General features: G+C 54.5%; 1 protein-coding gene across 16 annotated transcripts in view; it reads left to right on the plus strand.

Moving 5' to 3' along the window:
* GRB10 (growth factor receptor bound protein 10) overlaps positions 1 to 24,600 on the plus strand; it is a 175,126-nt gene that overhangs the window by 113,754 nt on the left and 36,772 nt on the right. For 15 of the 16 annotated variants that reach the window (XR_010406626.1, XM_064575463.1, XM_064575466.1 and 12 more), the window contains one exon: positions 2,204 to 2,345. Coding sequence is in view for 15 of the 16 variants with exons in the window: in XM_064575463.1 (XP_064431533.1) it covers positions 2,204 to 2,345 (142 nt within the window). In the remaining variant the exon portion in view is untranslated. Of the gene's footprint in view, positions 1 to 1,071; positions 1,284 to 2,203; positions 2,346 to 24,600 lie in introns of those variants that run through there. The other variant, XM_064575476.1, reaches the window with a different exon arrangement.

Here is a 24,600-nt window from a genome sequence, read left to right on the forward strand (position 1 = left end):
TTTTTTTTTTTTTTTTAATAAGGACTTATTTTTGAAAGATGAGTTTTAGGTTCGTAGCACGCCTGAGAGAAATTTAGAATATTTCCCGTACTCCCCGTGCGCACAGACACGGCCTCCTGCACTGTCCACGTCCCCCAGCAGGTGGTACGTTTGGTACAACGTTTGACAAGCCCGCAAGGCCGTGTCCGTGCCCAGGGCCCAGTCAGTGTCGTATGTCCTGTGGGTGTGGACAAACGCGTAATGACACGAATCCATGCTGATACTGTCATACAGGATGGTCTCACTGCCCTAAACAACATGGTTTTTAACATTTTTCACAACAGCCCGTTAAGAGAAGCTTCTGCTAACATCTAGGGCATCAGAATGTTGGCATCTTGCAGATCATAAAACTCAGTGCTTCAGCTTGGTCACTGGCTAGGGGGCGTCTTGGGGCTGGAATATAGTCCCAGTGGGCCTGGCCACATCTCCCCTTCTCTGGCTGTCTGGGACAAGGGACCGCCTGTCGGCCGGACACTTGGCCACGACAGAGGCTGGTACAGGAAGAGTGGCGTTTCTTAACCACGCACATCCACATCCTGGTATGTTTTTTGAGCCGCTAGAGAAGAGCCATCCCGCACCCCAACACGGACCTCCTTCCTGCCGTGGGAGCGGGCGCGCCATTCATGGGTGCATCCTGGTCCCCAGGGAGAGGGCCGGACAGGCCCCTCCGGCATCAGGATCAGTCGGTAAACAGAGAACCTGTAAAGTGGTCACGGAACATTTCTCTAGTGGCAAAACTCCCAAGAAAGCAACTGATCATTAATTTAGTTGGATTGTCAAAGGAGTTCAGAAATTCTTGGAAGGTCCAGTCAATGCAAGGGCTTTCTGAGGCGTAGTGTCCGCAGACACCAGGAATACTGAGCGGTCGCTCAGGCTGTGCTCCCTTCCTGTGGGTGGGCGTCCAGACACTGGGCAGCAGTGCCCGCCGCCCCCAGGAGAGCCTAGCAGTGGAGAGAGGAGGCCACCAGCAGAACCCTGGGGACTAGAAGCAGAGGGGCGCTTTGCAGTTGTCTCTGCTTTGACTTTGAACTTGATTCTTCTGCTGTTTTTGTTATTGCATCTGATTCATCTCACTGGGTGTGTTTGGCTTAGTTGTAGGACAAGTGGACTTTGCATTCTTGGCAGGAAATGCCCCAGAAGTGGGCAGCGTGGTGCAGGCTCTGCGGTGGCCCTTGGCGCTGTGAAGTGGGGTGCTGCGGGGTGTTTCTGAGGACACGCGGACACGGGATTTGTGCTCTGGGGAGGTAGGACACGGAGCACTTAGCTCCAGCGCACTCAGCGATCAACCACCTTGTTGTAGAAAGAAGCATTCGTTCCACGATGCAGATGAGGACACACGAAGAAGCCTCTTCTGCTTTTATGTGTTTGGAGAAGTGATCACATCAAGGGCACTGGGGATGGTGATTCTCCTGAAAACGCTCTTACAAAACCTCTTCACACATCTGTGTTTGGAGAGAGCACTGGGTATGGGCCCTGCGCGGGGCATCGTTTGCCATGTAAGCGTGCTCACGGTGCTTCTCGCCCCCGGATGTTTAATGAGTGAGGGAATCTGGACCCTTTGGAGTCTGAGAATGGCAGCTTTAAAAAAAAAAAAAAAAAAAAAAACAACAAGACTTTTCGTCCCTGTATCATACACATGACATAAAATTGACCATCTCCACTGTGTCGAAGTGAACCAGTGCCCAGTGTTGCGTATACTTAACGGTGTTGTGTATGTATCTCTAGGACTGGCTCAGCTTGCAGAAAAACTCTGCCCATGACCCAGAAGCTCCCCACTCCCCTCGCCCCAGTCCCCGGCAGTGACCATTGTCCTAGCTAGGAGCTCGGCGACCCCAGGTGCCTCAGAGAGGTGGAATCTCACAAGATCTGTCACCCAGCACCGTGTCCTCAGGGTTCATCCCAGCTGCAGTGTGTGTCAGAGTTCCCTTCCTCGGGCGGCTGAGTCGTGTCCCCTTGTGTGGATGGACCACGTTTGTGTGTCTGTTCATGCATCCATGCACGCTTGGGTTGGACCATGCAGCCTGCTGTGACCCCGGGATCCAGGTTATCTATTTGGAGGCCCTCTTTAGTTTTTTGGGGCACATCTCCAGACGTGGGATTGCTGGATCGCATCGGGGGGCGGTGACAGCAAACTATTAACGAGCGGTTGTGTCTCTCTTCCCAGACGCCTGCAGGAAGAAGACCAGCAGCTCAGAACCTCGTCTCTGCCGGCCATCCCCAACCCCTTCCCTGAGCTCTGCGGCCCCGGGAGCCCGCCGGTGCTGACGCGGGGCTCCTTACCTCCAAGCCAGGCAGCTGCGAAGCAGGTGAGCACGCGCCCCTGGTTCGAGCGCCAGGCCGCCTGGCTGTGGGATCAGGATGGATGCGCTGGCTCATTCCTTTGGGAAGAAGGGAGGGGAAGTGTATGGGATCTTTTGTCTTCCTTCTTTTCCTCTTGCTACTGTCCTTTGACTTTATGAAACTTTTTGATTTATTGGCCAGAATTCCATTTGTTAAGTCAGGGATGTATCTATGTGTTTTAGGAAGACTCTCATAAAAATGGTAAAAGGTAACAATCTGGTCCTGAAAGATGAATGTTAGTCCTCTGACAAAACTCCCCCCCACCACATGGTCTTCCCTGGCCGGGATCTCTGGGTAAATGAGGTGTTTCTCAGGCACCCGAACTTCCGCACAGTTGAAGAGTTTCCCTAAGATAGTCTTGGTCTGGAATAGGATCTGTGCAAGGCAGAAAAACTTGACCCAGAAGACGACAGCCACCTTTTTAAACTAAGAGTTTCTACCTTGAAAGTAAGACTGTGCCCTGGGTATCAAAGAGCCATTGTCCTCCGGGAGGAAACTGGGACGCGGAGAGCATCGGTAACTTAACCCAAGGTCAAATCGTCATTAATCAGCTTGTCAGAGAAACAGGCTGGCGGCTGTCCCTCCAGGTTGGCTTGGCCTGGGCCACAGCGGGTTGCAGGCTGGGGAGGGAGACTCAGTCACGCCGTGGTGTGCCCACTGGTGGCATAAATATAGTAATGATGACAGGAACATCTTCTGACGTTCACGGAATGATCTCTAGAGGCCAGGCACCGTTCTACGAAGTTTCCATGTTTTATGTATTTACTTGTTCATTTATTCCTCAAAACACCCCTAAGGGTTAGATACAAATTTTATCTCCATTTCCCAGTTGGGAAACTGAAGCCCAGCTGTAAGGGGTGGGGTTGGGCGGGACCCCAGAGTGAGCATGGGGGGGACGGGACCCCAGAGTGAGCATGGGGGGGGACGGGACCCCAGAGTGAGCATGGGGGGGACGGGACCCCAGAGTGAGCATGGGGGGACGGGACCCCAGAGTGAGCATGGGGGGGGACGGGACCCCAGAGTGAGCATGGGGGGGACGGGACCCCAGAGCGAGCATAGGGGGGGATGGGACCCCAGAGTGAGCACGGGGGGGGATGGGTCCCCAGAGTGAGCACGGGGGGGGACGGGACCCCAGAGTGAGCATGGGGGGGGACGGGACCCCAGAGCGAGCATGGGGGGGATGGGACCCCAGAGTGAGCATGGGGGGGATGGGACCCCAGAGTGAGCATGGGGGGGGACGGGACTCCAGAGTGAGCATGGGGGGACGGGACCCCAGAGTGAGTATGGGATGGGACCCCAGAGTGAGCATGGGGGGGACGGGACCCCAGAGTGAGCATGGGGGGGGGACGGGACCCCAGAGCGAGCAGCAGGCCTGTTGTACCTGACAGTAGGATCCAGAGCCTCTGGTTTTAGCCATTAAACTAGTGTTTCCTGGGATCTTGATGGTCTTTATTGTCTGTAGGTGTATTTCAGAACTTTGCCTTTTCTACTGGAACCTCTCTCTTTTATTCCGTCTGCACTTTGCTGTCCCCACCTGTGGCGACACCCACCGTTCCCTTTCCTCTACAAACCCCCGACCCCATGCCATGCCCGTCCACGCTTGAGGAGGGCGGCATGTCCTCTCGTCCTGCCGGCCCCTGAGCAGGGCTGCTCCCTTTCTGACCTCATGCCTCCGGGGCGGGCGGCCTGGTCCCACCATCAGCACTTAGAAGGTGAGGTAAGTGTCCCTGTCCGGGAGCCAGTGCTGGCTGGGCTACAGTTCTTTGTCACACGCCTCCAGGACATCTGGGATGTCTGCCTCCCTGGTGACCTTCTGCTTCAAATAAGGGTCTAGACAGGCTGTCTGTGGATTGGTCACCGAGCCTGTTTACAACCTCACCCACCCTAAAATAAGACCAGGAAAATTTTATCTGGCTCTCGCCACACTTGGCTGGAAAGCGGGCCTCCACCCCCACGGACTGTCCAAGTCTGTAAGCAGAATCCGGAAACTCAGGAATTTTGCGTGCTGTTTTTCTTGGGAACAGAGCGTTGGCCCTGGTGTCTGCCTTCCCGTTGCCCCGTTTTCCCCCCCTCAGCCCACGGGCTGTCCTGGTGGAGAGTCCACCCTCTGAGGTCGCTGGTCATCTATGCCAGGCTCTGACCTCTGATCTCGGGAGCCGTGGGTCATTGCTGCCGCTGTGGGGGGCCGTTCCCCCAGCCTGTGATGGCGTGGCTGCCGATGGCCACCGGAGTTTGGGCCCCTTCGCCCCGTTTGCCCACTCTGCTTTCTCCCTTCACGTCAAGTCCGAGGGGGCAGCTGGGCCCGCGTCCAGGCAGGTTCTCCCGAGGTGGTAAAGCATGCTCCGTGTGGGCCCCTCATGCCACCTTGTTCACTGGACAGCACGCGGTCAGCTGGGAAAAGAAGAAAGCCTCTTACCTCTTGGGAAGGCCGTTCGCTCCGGACAGCGAGGCCGTCAGAAGAAGCCTCTTCCTGTCTGCGAGTCCGAAGGGGAGGCAGGAGCAGAGGGAGGCTTGAGCAGCCATGCACAGGGACCCCATTCCGCCTGAGACACTGCGTGCCCCACCGGGTTCTTCCCGGACCCCCCCTCGTGGACAGGCCAGCAGCCTTCCTTCCAGCTCCCTGGGTGACCTCCTGCAGTGGCCCTCTCTGGCTACTCGCCGTGGTGTCCGCACACCCCAGCTCTGGGGAGCCGCCGCCGTGATACAGCGGGGTGCACGGGCATCCTGCTCAGCACGGTGCCCCCCCGCCCCCCCAGAGGACACCCATGTGACGGGACAGCCTGCGGAGGGCGGCAGGTGCACTGCTGAGCTCGCAGGCTCGTGGGGCTGTCGTTCTGTTGCCTGTCCGGCACGGCTCCTCTGTGGACGTGTGAGCTGCAGGCCGGCCACCGGGAAGGATGGGGGACCCTCCGTGGCTGCCCCACATCCTCCCACCAGGGCATCCGTGGGGTGCAGATGCACCTGGTCAGGCTGTGGAAGTCCTCTTGCGCCAACCCCACCATGGCCCGTCCTTGCCTGAGCCGACCCGAGTCTGCACAGCGGGAGTGATGTTGTGGGCTGTGTGTGCCCCCCGAGAGTTCACGTGGCAGCCCCACCCCCGCGGGGAGGGGGTAGATGAGGTGGTAGAGGGGAAACCCTGATCTCGGGCTCGCGGCCTCCAGAGCTGTGAGGAGTACCTGCTCTGTGAGCCTTCCTCGGGTGGTGCTGCGTTATGGTGGCCTGAGCCCCTGGAGAATGGAGAGTAGCATCCTGGCTCTCCCCCCCGCCCCCCCACCAGAAGCCGTAACCAGGTCGAAGTGACCGTCCCTGCCTGGATTTGAAATCAGAGTGGCCAGGGGCCGCTGACAGCCCACCGGTCCTTTCTGCCAGGCTCTGCCTTCCCGCCCCCTAGATCTGGGGTCCTGACTCTGCTGCCCCCATGTCGGTCCCCTGGCTCTCACCATAAAGGGGCGGAGCTGTGGTGCTCCCTGCCCCCACCATGCCCCCCCAGAAGCAGCATGGGACTGGTGACCTCGGTCTCACCCTGGTTCCATACCTGCGTGGGTGGGTGGCACCTGGCCTGCCCCTGCTCCCCGCCCGACCAGCCTGAGCCTGGGGGAAAACTTGAGTCTGCAGCCTGGCAGGTGGACCCTGATCAGGAGTCGCTGGGAATGTCATGCACGCCTGGAGACCGCGAACCCAGTGCACCCAGCCACAGCAGCGTCTCTCCCTCCTGTGGGGTCCTCCCAGGCTTGCGGGGGTTTCAGTCTTGTGAGGAGTTCGAGGGGTCGCCTGTCTTAGACTCAAGCTTCTCAGGTGTTCTGCCTATTTTATTGTGTTACGTGAATTTTAAAGCAACAGCATTTGGTTTGTTTGTGAATGTTTTATTTTAGTTTTTTAGTTTTTTAGATTTTATTTATTTGAGATGGTGGTCGGGGGAGAGAGAGAGCGCGAGCATAGAAGGAGAGGGAGAAGCAGACTCCCGGCTGAGCGGGACCCCGGGATCACGACCTGAGCCAAAGGCAGACGCTTAACCGACTGAGCCCCCCCAAGCGCCCCTGCTTGTTAATATTTTAAACCAGAGTCTACTGACTGGCATTTAGCTTTATGGCCTCGTCAGTAATGAGAGCACATGTGGACTTCTTTATCTGCGTGCGGTAAAAAATAGTCGTGAAGGGTGGTTTGTGTTGGGAGAAACACCGCCTTTGCCCCGTGAGAGTCTCGAACCGGTGGCTCCAGCTTTATGTGGAGTTTTCCCGGCTTATTCTAAACCGGTGAGTGATTCGTATCTGAAGGTACAGCTTCAGTGAAGGACATTGTTCCATTGCTTCCAGAGCGACAAGTAACTTATCTGAATGACTCAATGAAGTTGTTTAGTGACATCTCATCACATATTTACTAGAAGTACAGATGCCTGAGAACTTCTTTGAGTGATAACATTCTTTCCCCTAGAGGGTCATGAAATTAAATCAGTGTCAGAGAGTGAATTTTTGTGGTAAAAATCAGCAAGGCATTTTTAACTGCTTGGTGACTCATTTGGAAAAGACAGGCTGTCACATGGGTCAGGGTGACTGTTAGACACAGATCATGAGCCGTGAGACCGAGCTTCAGGCCTCAGTCCCATCCTGTGGTCTAGACAGTGTCTTCGAGGGTCTCCGGCGACGTTCCCTTTGCTCTCGGTGCCGCGTGGACCCAGGGAACGTTGGTCCTTCTGTGTGTCTTGCTAAGCCAAGTGTGTCAGACCCTCTGGAATATTCTCTTCGAGTCACAACTGTCGTGTAGTCTGCCTGCACTTTGGTGCAGCGTGCATTTATCTGACAGCAACTATGAGTGCCTACTGTGTACCTGGCCCAGTGCCGGTGATAAGGGTCCAACAGAGGGGTGCAGCGCCTACCCTCTGACCCGCAGAGGCCAGGGCATGCCTTTGAGCTTCAGCCAGAGCCTAGAAACTGGAGGGAGGCACAGCGCTCTTGGCTGATGGGAGCTGGCTCGTCTTTCTGGCCAGACCTTTGGAATTGAGGATGTGACCCTCCTGTGTGCCTGGAGCCAGGCCGGGGGTGCAGCATGGGGAGTGGGGAGGCGCACAGGGGCTAGGGGGGAGGCTGGGAGAGTTTGGGGCCTGGCCCAGGGGAATCCAGAGGCGAATGCCTGACGCTCTTCCCTTCGAGGAACACTGGCAGGCATGTTGAGGCTCGGGCGCAGCCTTGGCCCCCTGTCACTGCCCTAGAACGTTGGAGGAGAGGGGAGGTGAGTACAGGCACTGCTCTCCTCCTGGGGTGCCGGGTCACCAGCTGTGCGCCTGGGGACAGCTGACCCCATAGGCTCTTCCCACAGGCATGCCCAGGCCCGGTGCGCTAGGCCTCGCCCTCCCATTTTAGCCACAACTCCTCTCAGGGGCCTCCGAGGTCGGGCAGGAGGTGTCGCTGAATGGGGAGGCCTGGTGGCCGCAGACCCCGGCTGTCTCGCCCCTTGGGAGAGCGGGCTTCCCCGGGCACTGCCACCAGCTCAAATGGAGGCGCCCTTGCCCCTTCCAGAAGCTTCCCTCCTGCCAGCCCCAGGACGGACCCCAGCCCTTCTCTCCGATCCTCCCTCTCAAGAGGCAGGGAGCAAGGAGCCCTTCGAATGAGTGCTTTACGTGAGCCAACAGCAGAAAATCGAAGGAATCAGGAGCGCACGTGGATCACGCAGGGAATCTGTGAAGTGGCTATGGCTGGGTTAGATTGCCTACGAGGTCTAACGAGTTTGTCCAGATGAGGCTCACTAGAAGGCGCGAGAAGTAACTCCTCCAAGCTCCGGGATGCACAAGGAGGAAGCCTCGGGTGAATCGGATGACACTGGACGGGCGGTCTCCTGCAGGTCCCGAGCCACTCTACCGGGAAGGCCCTGGTCGTGTTGCTTGGCTTCTCTCTCGTGGTGGTTACCCTGCCAGTGCCTTTAGCTGCAAGAAACCCGGGGCCCGAGTGGCTTCTGTTGTGAGGACATTTCCTCTGTCATACCAGTGGGCCTAGAGGAAGGGGAGACTGCCGCCCAGGCAACCTTGCTGTGTGTCGAGGAACCAGTGGCGTCTCTCGCAATCCGGGCTGGCCAGGCTCGTGCACACACTGGCCGCTGAGCCAGGGGCCCAGCATTGTTAAGTGGTGGAGGGAGAAACTGAGGCACTGTGAGGCGTGTACCAACCCAGCAGGATGGAGTGAGTTGGGCCATGCGGCTGGAAGCAGGACCCTCTGCTGGGGAGGCTCTTAGAAACATCTCTATTTCCGAATTTATCGTGTGCCTTAGTAGCTCGATGGAAACTTCTGGAAGGCCTTGTCAAGGATGGCCTTTCCTCGCAGCCAGTAAAGGTTTCCATGGAGCTCCCTGGTGCCTTATTCCAGCAGTTTTCTTCATTTGTTATTCAAACACAATTAATAGCGCATTTAACCCCATTTCTAACAGGGCATGAACATTGTCGCCACTCCAACCTACTCTTCTCCTTTTGTTTACTTTTAAAAATTAATTTTCTGGAACTGAATTAATTGCCCTGCATAGGGTTCTGCACATTACTAATGATCAAAAGTGGGCCTCCTGAGGCTTTAACTACCATTTAATGAATGTGCTGCTACATTAGACCGTCTTTGGCGAGAAAAACGAGCTTCCGTGGCCAAGTGCAGTTAACGCCGTGGAATGCACCAGTGTGGACACGCCATGCTTCCTGCTTCTCCCACCGGGGCCGGGAGTCGTCCCGGAGCCCAGCGCCTTCTCGTCAGCCCGCACCCGGAAGCCCCAGCCCACACCATGCAAGCCCTCTTTTCCTTAGCGCCTCCAGAACGTGCCCATGTCAACTTTCTGGGGCCTTCAGGGATCAGAACACATATCGGAACCGAGGTCACAGGGACACGTCACCCAAGTGCTGGGGTCTGAGTGGGGCACAGAGTGGGGTGAATGGTGCACTTTGGACACTCAGGACGGTTGTAGGGTCGTCCTGGGACCGGAGCCCAGGAGAGCAGTGCTCGGGCCCCCAGTGGGACAGAGAAGACACTGGTGTCCGAGACAGTCCCTTTACCAGCGCGAGGGTCTGCCTGCACACGTCAGCTCATCCCCGCCGTTCTCTAAGGTAAAGCCGTCTTTGCTCAGTGTCCCTCAAACCGGTTTCCCGGGGCGCCTGGGTGGCTCAGTGGGTGAAGCGTCTGCCTTGGGCTCAGGTCATGATCCCACGGTCCTGGGATTGAGTCCCGGATGGGGCTCCCTGCTTGGCGGGGAGTCCACTTCTCCCTCTCCCTCTACTGCTCCCCCTGCCCCCCCCCCCCCCAGCTTGTGCTTGCTCGCTCTCTCAAATAAAATCTTTAAAAAAAACCCGGTTTCCCTTTCTGTCCTGCCTTCACTCCCTGTCGGGCTCCACCCCTGCCCCCCGCCCGAGCCCTGCCCCTCCTCTTGAATGCGGGGACGTCACCCACTTTCCGGCACTTTGCCCATCCCACCTCCAGTCAGTCCCGTGGCTTCCCTGGAAAATTTCCTGAAGAAGGAATATAAACTGACTGTTGGTTTTCTAAAATGTTGAGTCTGCAAATGAGGTTTCACTCACCATCCCTGGAGCGGTTCAGTCAATGAAGAGATTTTTGGTGTTTCTTGGTGGCCTCTGGGGGCCGCGCTTGGTAGCCCCATCTCTCCGCTTCTGCCGCGAGGTCTCTGAGGCCCGCCCCACCCCTGGTGCCTCTGGGAAAGCCTGGCCCTCTGCTGTCAAGGGGGCTGGCGTCCTCATCATCATGTCACGGAGCAGCTGTGACATGTCCTGTCCACAGAGTGGCCTCACGCTTAAAGCCCACGGGCTTCCCGGCATGCCACAGCAACGCTCCGCACAAACAGGGATACGCCTCGCTAAGCCACGTTTATGTGACATTTTCTTCCTTCTGAGGGGACGTGTGGACTCGACCAAACCAAGCGAGCAGAGCCCACGAGCAACATACATCCCGTCGACTCTGTTCTTTCTGCCACGGAAGGCTCCGGGAGCTGGGATGCTCTGGTTGGCACCTGTCCCCGTGGTCAGGGGTGGGGTGCCGCGTCAGCAGGCTCTGAGGCAGGGCGCCCTCCGGGAATCGGGTAGGGGGATGGAGATGCGCTAACAAGCGTGTTCCCGCACCACAGATTGGCTCATCCTTGCGAATCTGTGCGAGAACCAGAGGCACGCAGGGCCCGGTGGCAGCCCTGAGTCGTGTTCGCGAGTTTCCGTGGCTGCTATGACCGTGGCCCCGTGCACCAGCCCGGGTCTCAGTAACACAGAGGCTGCGAAGTGTGTCTCCCCGGGGGATGGGTCCCCCGTCAGTCCTCCTGGATCGGAGCCCTTCGTCATGGAGCAGCGGCTGGCTTTTCTGGTGTCCGGCCTCCCCTTGAACCTTGCTGAGCTGACGGAGAGCCTTGGGCCTGCTCTTCTCACCCGGGCTTTCTGGAATCCTCCTGACCTGAGTCCTGAGAAGGAAGCACGCAGGTCTGTGAACGTTGGGGAGGATGGCGTTCCGTCACCGTCCCGGAGATTCACGTCTCATGCCAGGTTTTGGAGGCTCTGAAAATTCCTACAGGGAAGAAAGCCCACCGACGGGAGGCAACCTAGAGCTTGCCAGACGTTCCTGATCACAGAGCCACTTTCTCCACGACCCGCTTCCCACGGAAGACTCCGTGTACCTTTCCCCCAAATCTAAGAGCAGGAGGTGATATTCCTTGGCCAGCTGGTCCGTTAATTCTTGCTACTGCTACTGTTTGTCTGCAAGTTTCACGAGGAGCAGGGGAAATTAGAAAATGGACTTTTGGCCCCACGTGTTTACTCTCACAGCTCTGTCGTAAATGCCCAGGAGTGCCCTCCTCGTCCTCGCTTGCGTTCGTGTTTCAAACCTCGGCTCATCTGGCGGGATAAAGCCTGGCACGTCCGTGGAACGTGGGCCTCTGTGCCTCAGGAATGCCCGTGACCGGTCACGGGGGACGTGTGGTTCCATTGGGCACTGTCCAAGTGCATCCTTACCTTGCGGGTCGAGATAAAGTGTTTTATGACCTCACGAAGGTGAGAGTGCACGTCAGACCTCTGGGTCTCGGGAGAGGCCGTTCCCCGATGTTGTAAACACTTTCTGACCAGTGGCCTTCCACACAAAGGATATTTCAGCCGTCTGAAAAGACAAATCCAACTATTTCCATCTGCCTGCGGTTTGGTTCTGTTCCCGCCCCGCTGCATGTGTGTGTTTTTTTTTTTTTTTTTGAAGATTTTATTTATTTGAGAGAGAGCACAAGCAGGGGGAAGAGGGAGAGGGAGAAGCAGGGTCCCTGCTGAGCAGGGAGCCCGACGCGGGACTCGACCCCAGGACCCTGGGATCATCAGCTGAGCTGAAGGCAGATGCTTCACCGACTGAGCCCCCCCGGGTGCCCTGTCCTCTGCGTGTGTTTTTATCTGGTTTCAGCCAAGGTAGATGTAATTTTATACATGCTTTTGTTAAATATGCCGAGTTTTCTGTCTTTTTTCCTGGTTCCTTCAAACAGGCTCCTCGAAGCTGGTATTTATCTGCGCCACGCTTCCTCGGCTGTGCCTGGACGTTTGCGTGGCTTCCCAGGTGTCTGTGCTCCAGAGAACGCTTTCTTGAGTGGCGGTGCTGTGGTTTTTGTCAGATTTTGAATTCTTCCCCTCAGGGAAGTTTCCAGAAGCTAGGTTCCTAGTCCAAGATCATGAGTGTTTTATAGCTGTGGGTACATGTTGTGATATCAGTTTGCGAGGGGCTATTTATTTTGATGATTACATTCAGGGTAGAGTGAGTTTCTGGAGTTCTGAGCCCTGTCCCCACACCAGAGCCGTCGCCACACCAGACAGCCCCCTGTGCTCTCTGGTGGGCGAGGAGCTTGGGGGCTCCTCATGGCAGCCCACGGTGGCCCTGGGTGGGCAGTGGGTGCTAGGCCTGGGGCCAGCGAAGCCGACGCAGGCCTGCCCCCAGGAGCCCACAACTGTTATGCGAGACAGACGCTGGCTAGTCCACAGGGACTGTGGGACTGTGTGACCTGGACATTGCCCTGTGCAGGGAAGCTACGAGCTAGCCTCCCGTCAGGATGGAAGGATGAGAAGCCATTCGTTGGCTTGGAGGACAGAGAATGTTCCAGAGGGAAGGAGGGAGGGCCGTTCACAAAGGGCCTGGATATTAGCGCCTAACTTCTGCTGAGAATTCCATCCCAAGTGCAAAAGAGACTCCACCACGTGTCCGATCGAGGGATGCAGAGCAGATTTGCCTTTTGAGGAGGTTCCCTGTGGTTTGTGGTCCTCAGGATGGGCCACACTGGGGGTGTCAGGGGCTCGGCCACTGCTCACGCAGGCTCGGGAGCTGATGGCCTTCTGGACGAGGGCCAAGGTGCTGAGGCTGGAGAGAATGGGCTGGGTTTGAGCAAAAGCCCCAGGATTTAGTGATTTCTTGCTCTCCCTTAGTTGTCCTGGTCCTTGTGGCAACTGGCAGTTCTGATTTTCCTCCTTTAAAAGTGAGTCCACCCTAGAGCTCTGATCTTGGCTTCTAAATTTCATTCTCCACTGAAAGGGTGCTGAGCAAGCACTTAAAGAGGAGGCAAGAGATCCCAGAAAACTAACCGTCCAGATGACAGACTGAAGAGCTAGGACAACCGAATGTAGCTTGTGATCCTGGATGATGGGATCCTGAACCCCAAAATATTATTGTCTTTTCTAAAAAGGACATTGGTGGGACTTTGGCTGAGTTTGAAGGAAATCTCTAAATCCGCTATTAGGTAGCGTATTGATGGAATTTCCTGGTTTTGATCGTGGTCCTGTGGTTATATGAGTGTTGTTTTTAGGAAGCACACGCTGAGCTATGTCGGGGTAGAGGGGCCAGCTGTCTGCAGCTCACCCTGACGGACAGCTACGGAAGGAGAATATGATAAAGCAGATGGGGCAGATGTCACTATTGGGGAACCTAGATGAAGAATATATGGGAAATTGAGATACCACATTCTGTAGATTTTCGGCAAGCCTAAAATTTTCTCAAGATAAAATGATGAAGAAAGAGAAATCCTGTTTGAAACCAAAAATAACGCCTCCTCTGTGGACAGATTTTTTCAGTGTGCTTTCCCCAACAGGACAAACAGCCTAGAAAACATGAGACATGCGCACACCACACAATTCTCCATCGTTTACACAACCTCACCTTTCAGTGCACGCCTCCGGGAAGCATAATGCAGGTGCACCCCGGTTGAGCTGTCTGCTGGCCAGCGATCTGGGAGGGTCTGCCCGGAGACACCGGACTGCCAACCCCAGGAGTCGCACTTCCAGGAGGGAAGTTGATCGAGAACACACTGCTTCTCCTCTCTTTTTCCCCCTTCTTTTCAAAAGAAATGGAAGGAATATCCTTAAGTTTGTTGGCAGAACGTGCCAAGTGGATTTGTCTGTTCAGAGCTCCACTTCGATGTGTATAAGCTTCATCCAAGGGAAGGAAATTCCCAAAGCTTCAGACTTGGAGTCTCAAACTGTGGACGGTTCCCAAGCAGATGAATGTGAAGCAATGAATAGACCCTCTTTCCTCAAAGGCAGTGCCCGCTCCGTGATTATGCTGTTGGCCGAGTTTCTATTCGGGTCCGTACCGCTCAGGGCTCAAGAACCCGCAGGGACATGATCTTGCTGTAATTATGTCTGCGCCCCTGTGAGCCTGATGTGGAGATATGCCCCCTTGTGATCTTTTAAGTTGGGGTGGATTTTTAGGGCAGTCTCGCGGGGGTTTGATAGGTGGGCTCTGTCAAGTGTGCGGGACTAAACACGTGTTCTACCAGGCAGGCGGACTGCTGTGTGGTCCAGGGTGGGGAGGAGCCATGGACTTCTGAGAGCTGGGCCTGCCTTCCTCCTGGGGCCCCGCCTTCCTCCTGGGGCCCCGCCTTCCTCCCTCCTGGGGCCCCACCTTCCTCCCTCCTGGGGCCCCACCTTCCTCCTTCCTGGGGCCCCACTTTCCTCCTGGGGCCCCGCCCTCCTTCTCCAGACTGGAAACCTACGCGGATCCCAAGCTCTGTGCAGGGTGGGTCTCTCTTTTCATTTGTCCCGGTCCCAGGGTGGGGGTGCCAGCGGGCTGCCGTGGGGGGCCACCCATGCAGGTTAGCTCCTGCTGGCCACCAGTGCCCCAAAGGACACTGCAGAGGAGGGGGCCCTGGAGCAGTTGGGGCAGAGTTTGAAGTAGGTCCTGGGATATGGTGCACCGTGGTCGCTGACCCCCATAACCCAATACACGAGAGCGAGAAAAGCCTTATTCCCTCAAGACTGCAGTCTATATACCAAGCGCGTAACTGGTGAGCAGCTCTGGATGTGTGAGGTCATGAGACTCTGAATTCTGTTGCTGAAGGCAGAATGCACGTATGGGTCCTTGGAGAATCCAGGGGAGATCTCATTGCTGATCATTTTGAGTCATACGCTGAGCCTGGCGCAATAGCCAAAACAGAAGGCACAGACAGAAGGGGATGGGTAAGGAAGAACTTGAGAGGAAACTTCGCATCTAAACGAGGACTGGTGTCCGTTTGAGTCAATCTCACCGTATGATGATTTTGAGTTATTTTTAGGGTGGTATTGGTTGTCAAGACATAGCAGAAGTCTCGGAATCCATTTCGTCCGTCCCACTGGGGGATTGTCGGGTCTCCAGACACACATCCGTGTCTGTGGTTTCCCTGGTCTCGGGGGACACGGGTATTCTCTGGTGGCCCCAAAGACATTCTTCTCATGGGCAACCGGCTCTGTGACCCAGATCCCCTGAAGGCCCCCCAGCTCTCGTTCTGTATCCATCCTCAGAGTCATCGGAGTTCCCCTAATAAAGGGCAAGTGGCTTCTGTACGAACAGATGTTGTAGTAGATGACTGTCCCAAAGACGAGAAGAACCGGGCACAGGTGGGGATGTGGTAACTGCCGCCCAGCGGGCCAGGCCTCGGGCTTGACACGACGTCTCCGGAACCTGCCATGTGTATGCTCTTCTATCCTCTGCGTCCTGGAGGCCCCTCTCCTTCCTCTTACGGATGGCACGTCTGTTTTAGCAGTTTGGTGGTCTAGCGTCTTAGCCACCGAATCAGCCAGAAGCCTGATTTGCCTCTAGGAGTGGCATTCACTTGGCCTTTTCAGACCTTGGAGTCCGAACCACCTAGTGTTTTCAGGACAGGTGGGGGCCCTTCTGAGAGGAGACAGCCCATGGTCAGAGGAGCGGGTGTGTCAGGCAGCAAAGGGGCCCAGCCCTGCAGATGGCTTGGGTTTAGCGGGAACACAGAAGGGGCCATCCGGATTCGGTCTTTCAGTGGTGACTGCTTCCCTCCCTTGGGAGGGTGATTTTGATGTTAGAAAACATGTTTTCTGTCATAAAAGCCACGTGGTTCTGGTTTCAGAATGGAGAGACGGTTCTGTGCTCTGGAACTCGTACCCAGGGGCAGAGCCCAAGCCTGCAAGAGGTAGCATAGGGTGCGCATGGAAGATGCATTGTTCTGGGACAGTTAGCTACTGTTCGGAGGAAGAGTGGCGTTAGGATCTTCCACTTTACTGCACGCCATTATGGGTGGAAGGGTGTGTGTCCCCCAACCCCCACTCATAGGTGGAAGTCCTGGAGCCCCCAACATCTCAGGATGTGACGTGCAGAAATAGAGTTGTTGGAACCCTCATTACTTTAGAGGAGGTCACCCTGGAGGAGGTGAGCCAATCCAGGATGACTGGTATCCTTATAGAAAGGGAAAATTGGGGAGGGGGGCGCCTGGGTGGCTCGGTTGGTTAAGCATCCGACTTTTGGTTTCAGCCCAGATTGTGGTCTCAGGGTCGGGGGATCGAGCCCTCTGTCAGGCTCGGTGCTGAGCGAGGAGTCTGCTGGAGGTTCTCTCTCCCATCCTCTGCCCTTCCCTCCGCCTGCTCATGTGCATTCTCTCTCTAAAATAAATAAGTAAATCTTTTTATTTAAACAATGAAAGTAATGTCATACGTTAAATATTAAGCTGTGGACGAGCTGCGAAAGAATATCTGGAATACTTACATTTGCCTTATCCTAAGTAAAGAGCTGTTATGAATCAATAAGAAAAAGGTACATCGGGGCGCCTGGGTGGCTCAGTTGGTTAGGCGACTGCCTTCGGCTCAGGTCATGATCCTGGAGTCCCGGGATCGAGTCCCGCATCGGGCTCCCTGCTCGGCGGGGAGTCTGCTTCTCCCTCTGACCCTCCCCCCTCTCATGTGCTTGCTCTCTCTCATTCTCTCTCTCTCAAATAAATAAATAAATAAAATCTTTAAAAAAAAAAAAGGAAAAAGGTACATCACCTCTCTCTCTTCCTCAGTCTCTTTTCTTTCAAGGATTCTCCCACTCCCAATTCACTCACTACTCCTGAGTGGAAAACAACTTTTCACAGCTTTTCTTTCCTCTTCTGACATCACACCTGGTAACCTTGCCTCGGGTTTAAGAGAGAGGAGCTGTTACCAAAGAAAACTAACTCCTCCATCCACCTGCTTCTGGACCTACCTGCCTGCCTTCTGGCCACGTGGACTTGCCCTGCATTCACGGCCAGCCCCCGTTCATGGCCAGCACCCCCTTCTGGCCTTCGCAAGGATGGTGCTGCTGCCATCACCCCTTCTGTGTCCTCCGTCATCAGACTTGCCTTGGTCCCTGGATCACTCCATTGGCATCTAGATAAGCCCCAGCTCCCGGACCTCACAGGGGGACCCTCCCTCTGTTTGCATTGCTCTCCAGCCCTGGCCCAGCCGTGGGACTCAGTGTCCCTACTCTCTCCCCTCAGCACTCCCGTCAGGCTTTCGGTTCCGCTGGTTCCCTGAAATGAATCTTCTCAAGGATGTGAGACCTACGCCTGGTCACAGCCAACGGTCAGGTTTCAGTGGCATCTGTGATAATATCCCTGCAACACGGGGCACGGGCTTGTTTCTCCAGCTTCTGTGAGCCCCGCCTTCCCATCCCCTCCTCTCTCTACCCCGTCATCCCTGCTATTGGGACCACTGTGCCTGGAGGGCCCTTGGCTGTCTGTCCCTCGTGTTCTCCGGCAGCGCACCTGCCCTAACTGATGTCAGCCCAGCGCTAGGGCCCTCTGGGTGCTCAGAGCACCCACGTGCGAGCAGAGCCTGCCCACTGCTCTGCATCCTGCTCTCTTTCCTGCGCTGCCCTCTGGTGGTCACGGGCCCTGTCGTAGCTTCCCACCCATCTGCATGCAGATAGCCCAGGTCTGGGTTCTCCTCCAAGTCTCCCCAAGCCCCAGACTTGTGTTTCCAGCCCCGATTTGGCTTCTCCGTGTGAATGCCTATGAGGCACTTCATACTCAACGGAGTCAAACTCGGCCTCCGACAAGGTCCTGCCCAGCTGCCCCGTGCGAATCTCCCAATTCCTTCCTTATCCACCCTGTCACCTTCCACCAACCACAGCTGGACGGCCTCTCCTGGTTCCTTTCCTGAGACCCAGGTCTCATGTTGCTTCCTGCCCTGCACTCTAGTTTGACGGGTCTCCCAGTTGCTGTCCCCACCCAGCGTCCTCACCCACACAGCACTGGAACGACCCTTTTAAAATTGTCCCACATGGCGTCTTTGGTGCAGTGACTTCGTATTTCAGGGTAAGGGACACAGTCGTCCCGGCTGCCTGCCAGGATGCCCTTCCAGTCTCCCCACTGGGCCCCCTCGCTTTCATTCCGGCAGGTGACACCCTGGGTTTTGCTTCTCTTTTGTTGTCTGTCTACCCACTTGAGTGAAGGATCGTGAGGTCGGGATTTAGTCTAAGCACCGCATCCCCAGCACCTAGATACCCGGCGAGGAGAAGGTGCACAGGGAATACCCACCATGGATGGTGATGACAGAAACCTACCCTCGTGCAGGCAGACCTGAAATGTCAGGAGAGGTTTCAAACCATTGAAGGCAGGCCTTAAAAATAGGTTTTTCAGCTGTGGATTACCTGTGAGGCTCCATGTTACATTCTAAGTTTGATTGTCCCTAGAAAGCAAATCTTTTTGCTGTTGTTACTCATGGAAATCCCACTTGCAATTCTGTAGCGTTGATTATTTTGATCTCTGTTGCACATTACAAAATGTGATTAGAGTGTATCCTACCTCTATAACAAAGGTTTCCATCTCCAGGCTGATGGATCCTCAGCGGGTTTTTTGTTGATTTCATTTTGCTGAGGCTCCTGGGACGACTCCTGCCACCAAGAGTGAGAACCTTTTGCTCATTGAGCCTAAATGAGCTCCCTTATATGAAAAGGCATAGTTCTTCTTCTGCTCACCGCATTCCACATCTTTTAAATTCATGGCACTTCATTTAGACATGTTTATGGTGCGAGAAGATCTGCCTGGCCAGCTGGGAGCCATTCGCATGGCATCCCTCCTCTTCCCCCCCCCCCCCCCCCCGGTGTTCTGAACCCAAGATTGGTCTTTGGATCTTTAATCTTGTTGATCCAAGAGCCATCCTGTCCCTGGCCCCCCCTCAAACAGTGCATTCGAGGCTCGCTTCCCCCCAACAGGTGTTCACGGGGAAGCATCCCTCCCACCGCGTTCCTCCTTTTCCAAAGAAGCCGATTCATTCTGTGGGCACGGGAGCACTGGCAGATTCCACATTGAAAGCAGAGTTAAAGGGTGGGACTCCTTTGGCCACGACTTGTTACCACTTCATCTGTGCCCAGCCAGGGAACAAAAACAAAACAAAGCAAAAAAACAAGCCAAGAAACTGTAATTCCTTTAAATTATAAAAGTAATCCGTGGTCACAGTAAAAGCAAAAAGTGAAACTCACACGGTGCAAGATCTCATAGGATAAAAAGTCAGATCACTTTCTCTGTCCGTGACCTTGTTCTGCACAGATGGGCATTTATGTGTCTGTCTCAGCTCAGGGCCTACGGGCATTGTCACGTCCTCCCCCAAAGCCTCTTGGTGCACTGTTACATGGAGGTACCATCATTTATCTAAGCTCCTTGTAATGGTTTGCAACTCACTCTTCTTACAAACTGAAGCTGAAATGAACATTCTCGGACATAGACCTTTGGTCAGTTAATGGCTGGGTAGGTGGGTAGGTGGGTGGGTGGTCAGATGACACAGAGGTGCACCGGTGATACATAAATGATTGAGCGCTGATAGAAAAGCAGATAGATGGTAGATTCCCAGCAGTGTAATTGCTGGATCAAAAGATTTATGTGTTCACGGCCACATGTACATGCATGTAAAACTCATTTTTATAGCCATCGTCAAAGGGCGATCTGTCCCTTACAATAAAATGCGAAGGCACCAGGCTTGGCCATTCTCCTGGTTCGGGTACAGGGTAATCCGGGACAGGCATCCCATACCACTGGTCCCCCTTGCCAAGTCACTGTCCCCAGTGATGAAGGCAGACTCCCAGGCCGTCCATCATTTTGATTGGCTGTTTCTGTAGCTTCCAGGAACTGCAGAAGACATCTGAGGGCAAAGGGGCAGACCTGAAGAGAGAGGTCATTGGCTTTCCTACCCGCCCTGAGACCTTGACTATTGGAGGGCAGATTAAGCTGTGCCCCTGCCTCGTTCAGATGCTTACTCTTTTTGGTGTTTGGTGGAACCTTTTGTTTTTCTGGGTTTAGAGGGGTTATGGCCACCTGCAGTGTTCTGGCTTACGTGTCATTCCTGTGGATCCGTGGTCGCCCAGGAAGTAAGTGGTGCCGGTGAATGTTCTGCTTTCTAAGAGAACTCGTTACTAACTCTTGGCAATAATTAGTATTTTTATAATCCCGTAATTTTTATAATCCTGTACATAAGCTTCCTTGCCCCAGAAGAAGGCATTCCAGGTGGTATAAACCATACGCAAAGCAGATGTGTTTTGGAGATGAGCTGGGATTTTGAGGGTGACGTTATATCTAGAGATACATTTTCTTGACTGTTATAATTGACTGGAAATATAGCCCCCAGCGGCAGCCCCCCTCTGTGAATCTTCGGTGGTGGCTCTTGCCTTCTAGGTCCTCAGGACCTGGAGGGGGCCTGGAGACCGTGGTCCTTTGTGATCGCTTCGCAATTCAGGACTCGCGCTCGGCTTCTCAGAACTCACTGTTATCTGAGCTTCGGTCAGTCTGCATGTCTTCCCTCCCCCGCAGCTCCGCCCAGACCCCAGTCGGCCTTTCCCCCAGATTCCCCCGTCCTGTCCCGGCAGCCGTGTCCCTGCCTTCCTGCCTCACCAGCGTACCCACCCAGCTGTAGCCGAGGGGACAGCTGCGTGCAGGCTGATACCCTGCCCTTGCTGACATGGTGTTGCTGCTCTGGGGGTCACAGCTGGCCCCAGAGACCATGCTGGTGGCTGCCCTGTCCCAAACTACGGGAACACCAGCCCTGCTTGCCCATAGGCTCAGGCAAGACTTTTTCTGAAACCAGGGGACAATAAATAAATTATACGCATCCTATATTGGCCTAAAAGTCGACCCATCACGCTTGAAGAGGTTCAGATTGTTTTGGGGAGCCCCTTTGGATGGGCAGCCTGACCTGCTGATACGAGAGGGAGAAGGGGATCATTGGGGAGATGGCTGAGCTTGGGAATTGCGTGGCCACCGAGCAAAGGGCACGGGTGCGGGCACGGCCCCGTGACGGTCTGCTCCTTGGGCCTCCCTGGGCAGATTCTGGGGCCCGTCCCCACGGGCGGACCTAACAGAGCGCCACCTTCGTGCACGGGCTATTAGGGTCAGCCAACCCCAGTAGTGAGCGAATCCCCCAGTGCAGCCTGTTCTGGATCTTAAACGTCCTGCATCTGAAATACGCCTCAGGACAGAGGCTGAATGGAAGAGGAGTAGGGATGCCACTGGGAAGATGAGAACACAAGGACTGTCTGTCATCCTCATGACCTTGAGCTCTGTGGGTGACAGTCGACAGTGTGGTAAGACGCTAGCCAAGTGGTGAGTGAAAGGAGGGGGTCACCTGTCATGACTCTCACACGGGATTTGTTTTAAATTTCATTTTGGAATAAGTTCAAACTTATAGAGGAGTTGTAGTAATAATGCAAAGAACTCTGGTCGATCGTGTTCCCTGAATCCTAATTGGTAATGTTTTACACATTTTAGAGATTTGTTTTTTTTATTTTAGGAGAGGGGGTTGAGGCGGAGGAAGAGGAGAGGAAGACTCTCAAGCACACTCCCCACTAAGCATGGAGCCCGACGTGGGGTTCGATCCCACGACCCGTGAGATCATGACCTGAGTCCAAACCAAGAGTTGGACACTTAACCCCCAGGCGCCCTGCCACGTTTTACATTGTTTTCACATCGCCCGTATGTGTGTATATATATATGCACGCAGATCTGGTGGGCTTAGAGGCGTCGGCCCCCCGTGCAGTCGAAAATCCAAGTATAACTGTTGAGTCCCCCAAAACTTAACTGCCACCAGCCTGTCATTGGCAGAAGCCTCACTGACAGCATGAAGGATAGATTAACGTGTATTCTGTGCTGTACTCTGCCAATAAGGCAAGCTAGAGAAGAGAAGATGTGATTGGGAAAATCATAAGGAAGAGAAACACATTTGCAGTGCTGTGCTGGATTCATGTTAAAAAAAATTCACAGATAAGCGGATCCACACGGTTCAAACCCATGTTGTCAAAAGGTCTGCGGTGTGCGTGTTTAGATACCCACACACCGCTCTTCTCTGAATCATTTGAATCTGATTTGTAGACATCGAGTCCTTTCTTTACTCCTATAAAGGCCTATATGTCTGTTTCCTAAAAACTGAGCATAGCACGGAATCCTTAGCATCAGCCATGTGCACATATCCAGTCTGCAGACCATGTCACCTTTCTCAGTTGTCCTTCTAATGTTCTCGATGGCCTTCTTCCTTCCTGGTTCGTGACCAGTACAGGACCACTGTTCTCTCGTTAGGCAGTGTCTCTGTTAGTTACTGAAGGACGCCCTTGGCGCGTGGGGGGCTCCCGTGGGACCCCGTCAGGTTGTATGTGTGTGAAGACCACAGAAAGAGAGTCTGTATCCTCCCCAAGGCTTCATCTCAGGAAGCTCCTGATGTTGGTTGGTCCGATCAACACTGGGGTTGAGCTTAATTGCTCGGCTAAGATATCTTCTGCGGAACGTGTCCGTGGTAAAGTTACTGTTCTTCCCTCCGTCATGAGGAGGTAATTTTTTCTTTAGTATTTCATTTATTTGTCAGAGAGAAAGAGCACAAACAGGGGAGAAGCACAGGCAGAGGGAGAAGCAGACTCCCCACTGAGCAGGGAGCCTGATGAGAGGCTCGATCCCAGGACCCCAGGATCCTGACCTGAGCCGAAGGCAGACACTTAACCCACTGAGCCACCCAGGTGCCCCAGAAGTACTTTTTGAAAGGCGATAATTCAAGACTGGATTAACTTGCTTTTCTCCATCGGGCTTCCCTTCACTGGTTTTATTGCGTATTGATGACTCTTGGCTGATTCTTCTATCATTCTTCATTGACAGGTGGAATTCTCCCGGTAGAACATGTGTTCCTTTCTCTTCCATGTACTTACATGTGTGTGTGTATTTGTCTGTGAGGACACGTTATTTTATACCATGGCTCACAGCCCTGACTACTGGTGTTCATTTAGGGACTCCTATTGCCCCATTGGGGCTTGGACATGTCCCCGTCAATGTACTCGCTCGCTTCCTGGGACAAGATGTCCCGTGCTCTGCAATCAGGGCTGTTTGGGACTACATAGTCCGTTGTTGTGAAGGCCTGTCCTGAGCCTTGCAGGATGTTTAGCGGCATCTCTGGCCTCTCCCCACAGGACGCCAGCAGCACCCCCCACACACCTGTTTGACAACCACAATGTCTCCGACGTTGCCAAGTGTCCCTTGGGCAGCAGAATCCACTCCTGCCGGTCCCAGCTGGGAAGCACTAAGGAAAAGGAGTATTGCTTCCTTTGTTGAATGTTTCGGTCGGTCAGAGAGATCTAGTTCACTTCTTCAAGTAAATGAGGCAGAAGAAGCCTTATAATCTTTATTTCTTCTAGCAACACAAGGCTAAAGGAGTGTTGAGGCTCTTGTCTATGAAGGAGCCCACACAGTAGACGGGAATAGTGAGGTGAACCCCCATGTGCCCCTCAGCCTGCTCCAGCCACACCCCGATTGACTGCCCCCCGATCTGCTATTTTGACCAGAATCTCATGTCAAAATAGCACTTATTTGTAAACATTTTACAATATTTCTCGTTCTGTAAAAGATCGTGAACTTTTTTTTTTTTTTACCACAATCGTCGTCACTCCTGATTCCTTAATTTAAAAAAAAAAAATTCAGTGTTCAAATCAGAATTGCATTTACACCACGTGTGTGTGTATTCCCAGTGCCCCTGAAAGACAGCGCTGCCCTGGGAAGGGCTCGGCTCCAGGAGTTGGCTCCCACGGAGGCTCCGGTCCGGAAGCAGGCGCCCAGCCCCGGCCACACCTCAGGCCCCAGCTCGGTACTCAGGCTGCACGGGTTCCTGCCCACCCTGAGCTGGTCACCAGGCCTCCTAGAGGTCACCCCCCGCTGCCCCCACCCCACCTCACGAAGGACAGGTGGACCTGGGGTTGGGGGGGTAGTGGGGGGGTGGTTTCCGTTCTCCGGCACCATCATTGCCTTCTTCCCTGTGGGCTCTAGCTTCTTGGAATGCAAACAAACTCCTAATTCCTGGGATTTCCACCACTTAAACTTGAGATAAAGTCTTTAGAGCAGAAGTTTGGGATGAGCTCTTTCTGTGCAAATGCTTTCCCTTTGTGGGTTGGTGCAGTAGGGTGATCTAGGCACATGCTGCCCCCCAGAAGAACGCAGGTCAGACAGGATCTGTCTGGAATGATCCTTTACTGAGTGTGTGCTCTGCACACGAGGGAGTTATAAGCACCCCCCCCATGTGACACCCAGCGTAAGCCCGTGTGATGACTGTCCCCCAGCTGTGGCAGTGAGGGTGTTGATGGTCAGGGCAGGGGGGGCTCATGCAGCAATGGGAGGGAGAGTCTGAATCCAGGACTGGCAGGTTCCAAAGTCCATGCTCTCACTGTGGAGCCAGACATCCTCCACCTGATTGATGCTTCTGGACAGTGTGGGATGTGGGCGCTGGGGGAACCTGGGATGTCCTGGGGAGTGGGGACTGCACCGAGAACGTGCTTCATAACCGTTTCTTAAGTGGGGGGCTGAGTGGACTTGTACCTGGTCCCATTCTGTTCCTTAACAAATCCAGTTTTAGGGAACAGCATTCTACCAAACACATGGGTCAGTCGTCTCTGCTGTTGGGAATGTTTCTGTTGTTAGAGATGTATTTTAATAAAGCTTGACCTCCGGGCGCCTGGGTTAAGCATCCGACTCTTGGTTTCGGCTTAG

This window comes from Mirounga angustirostris, unplaced genomic scaffold (genome assembly GCF_029215605.1).
Source record: "Mirounga angustirostris isolate CCGP_5_RB_7025 unplaced genomic scaffold, mMirAng1.0.hap1 SCAF_12, whole genome shotgun sequence".
NCBI classification, from domain to species: Eukaryota; Metazoa; Chordata; class Mammalia; order Carnivora; family Phocidae; genus Mirounga; species Mirounga angustirostris.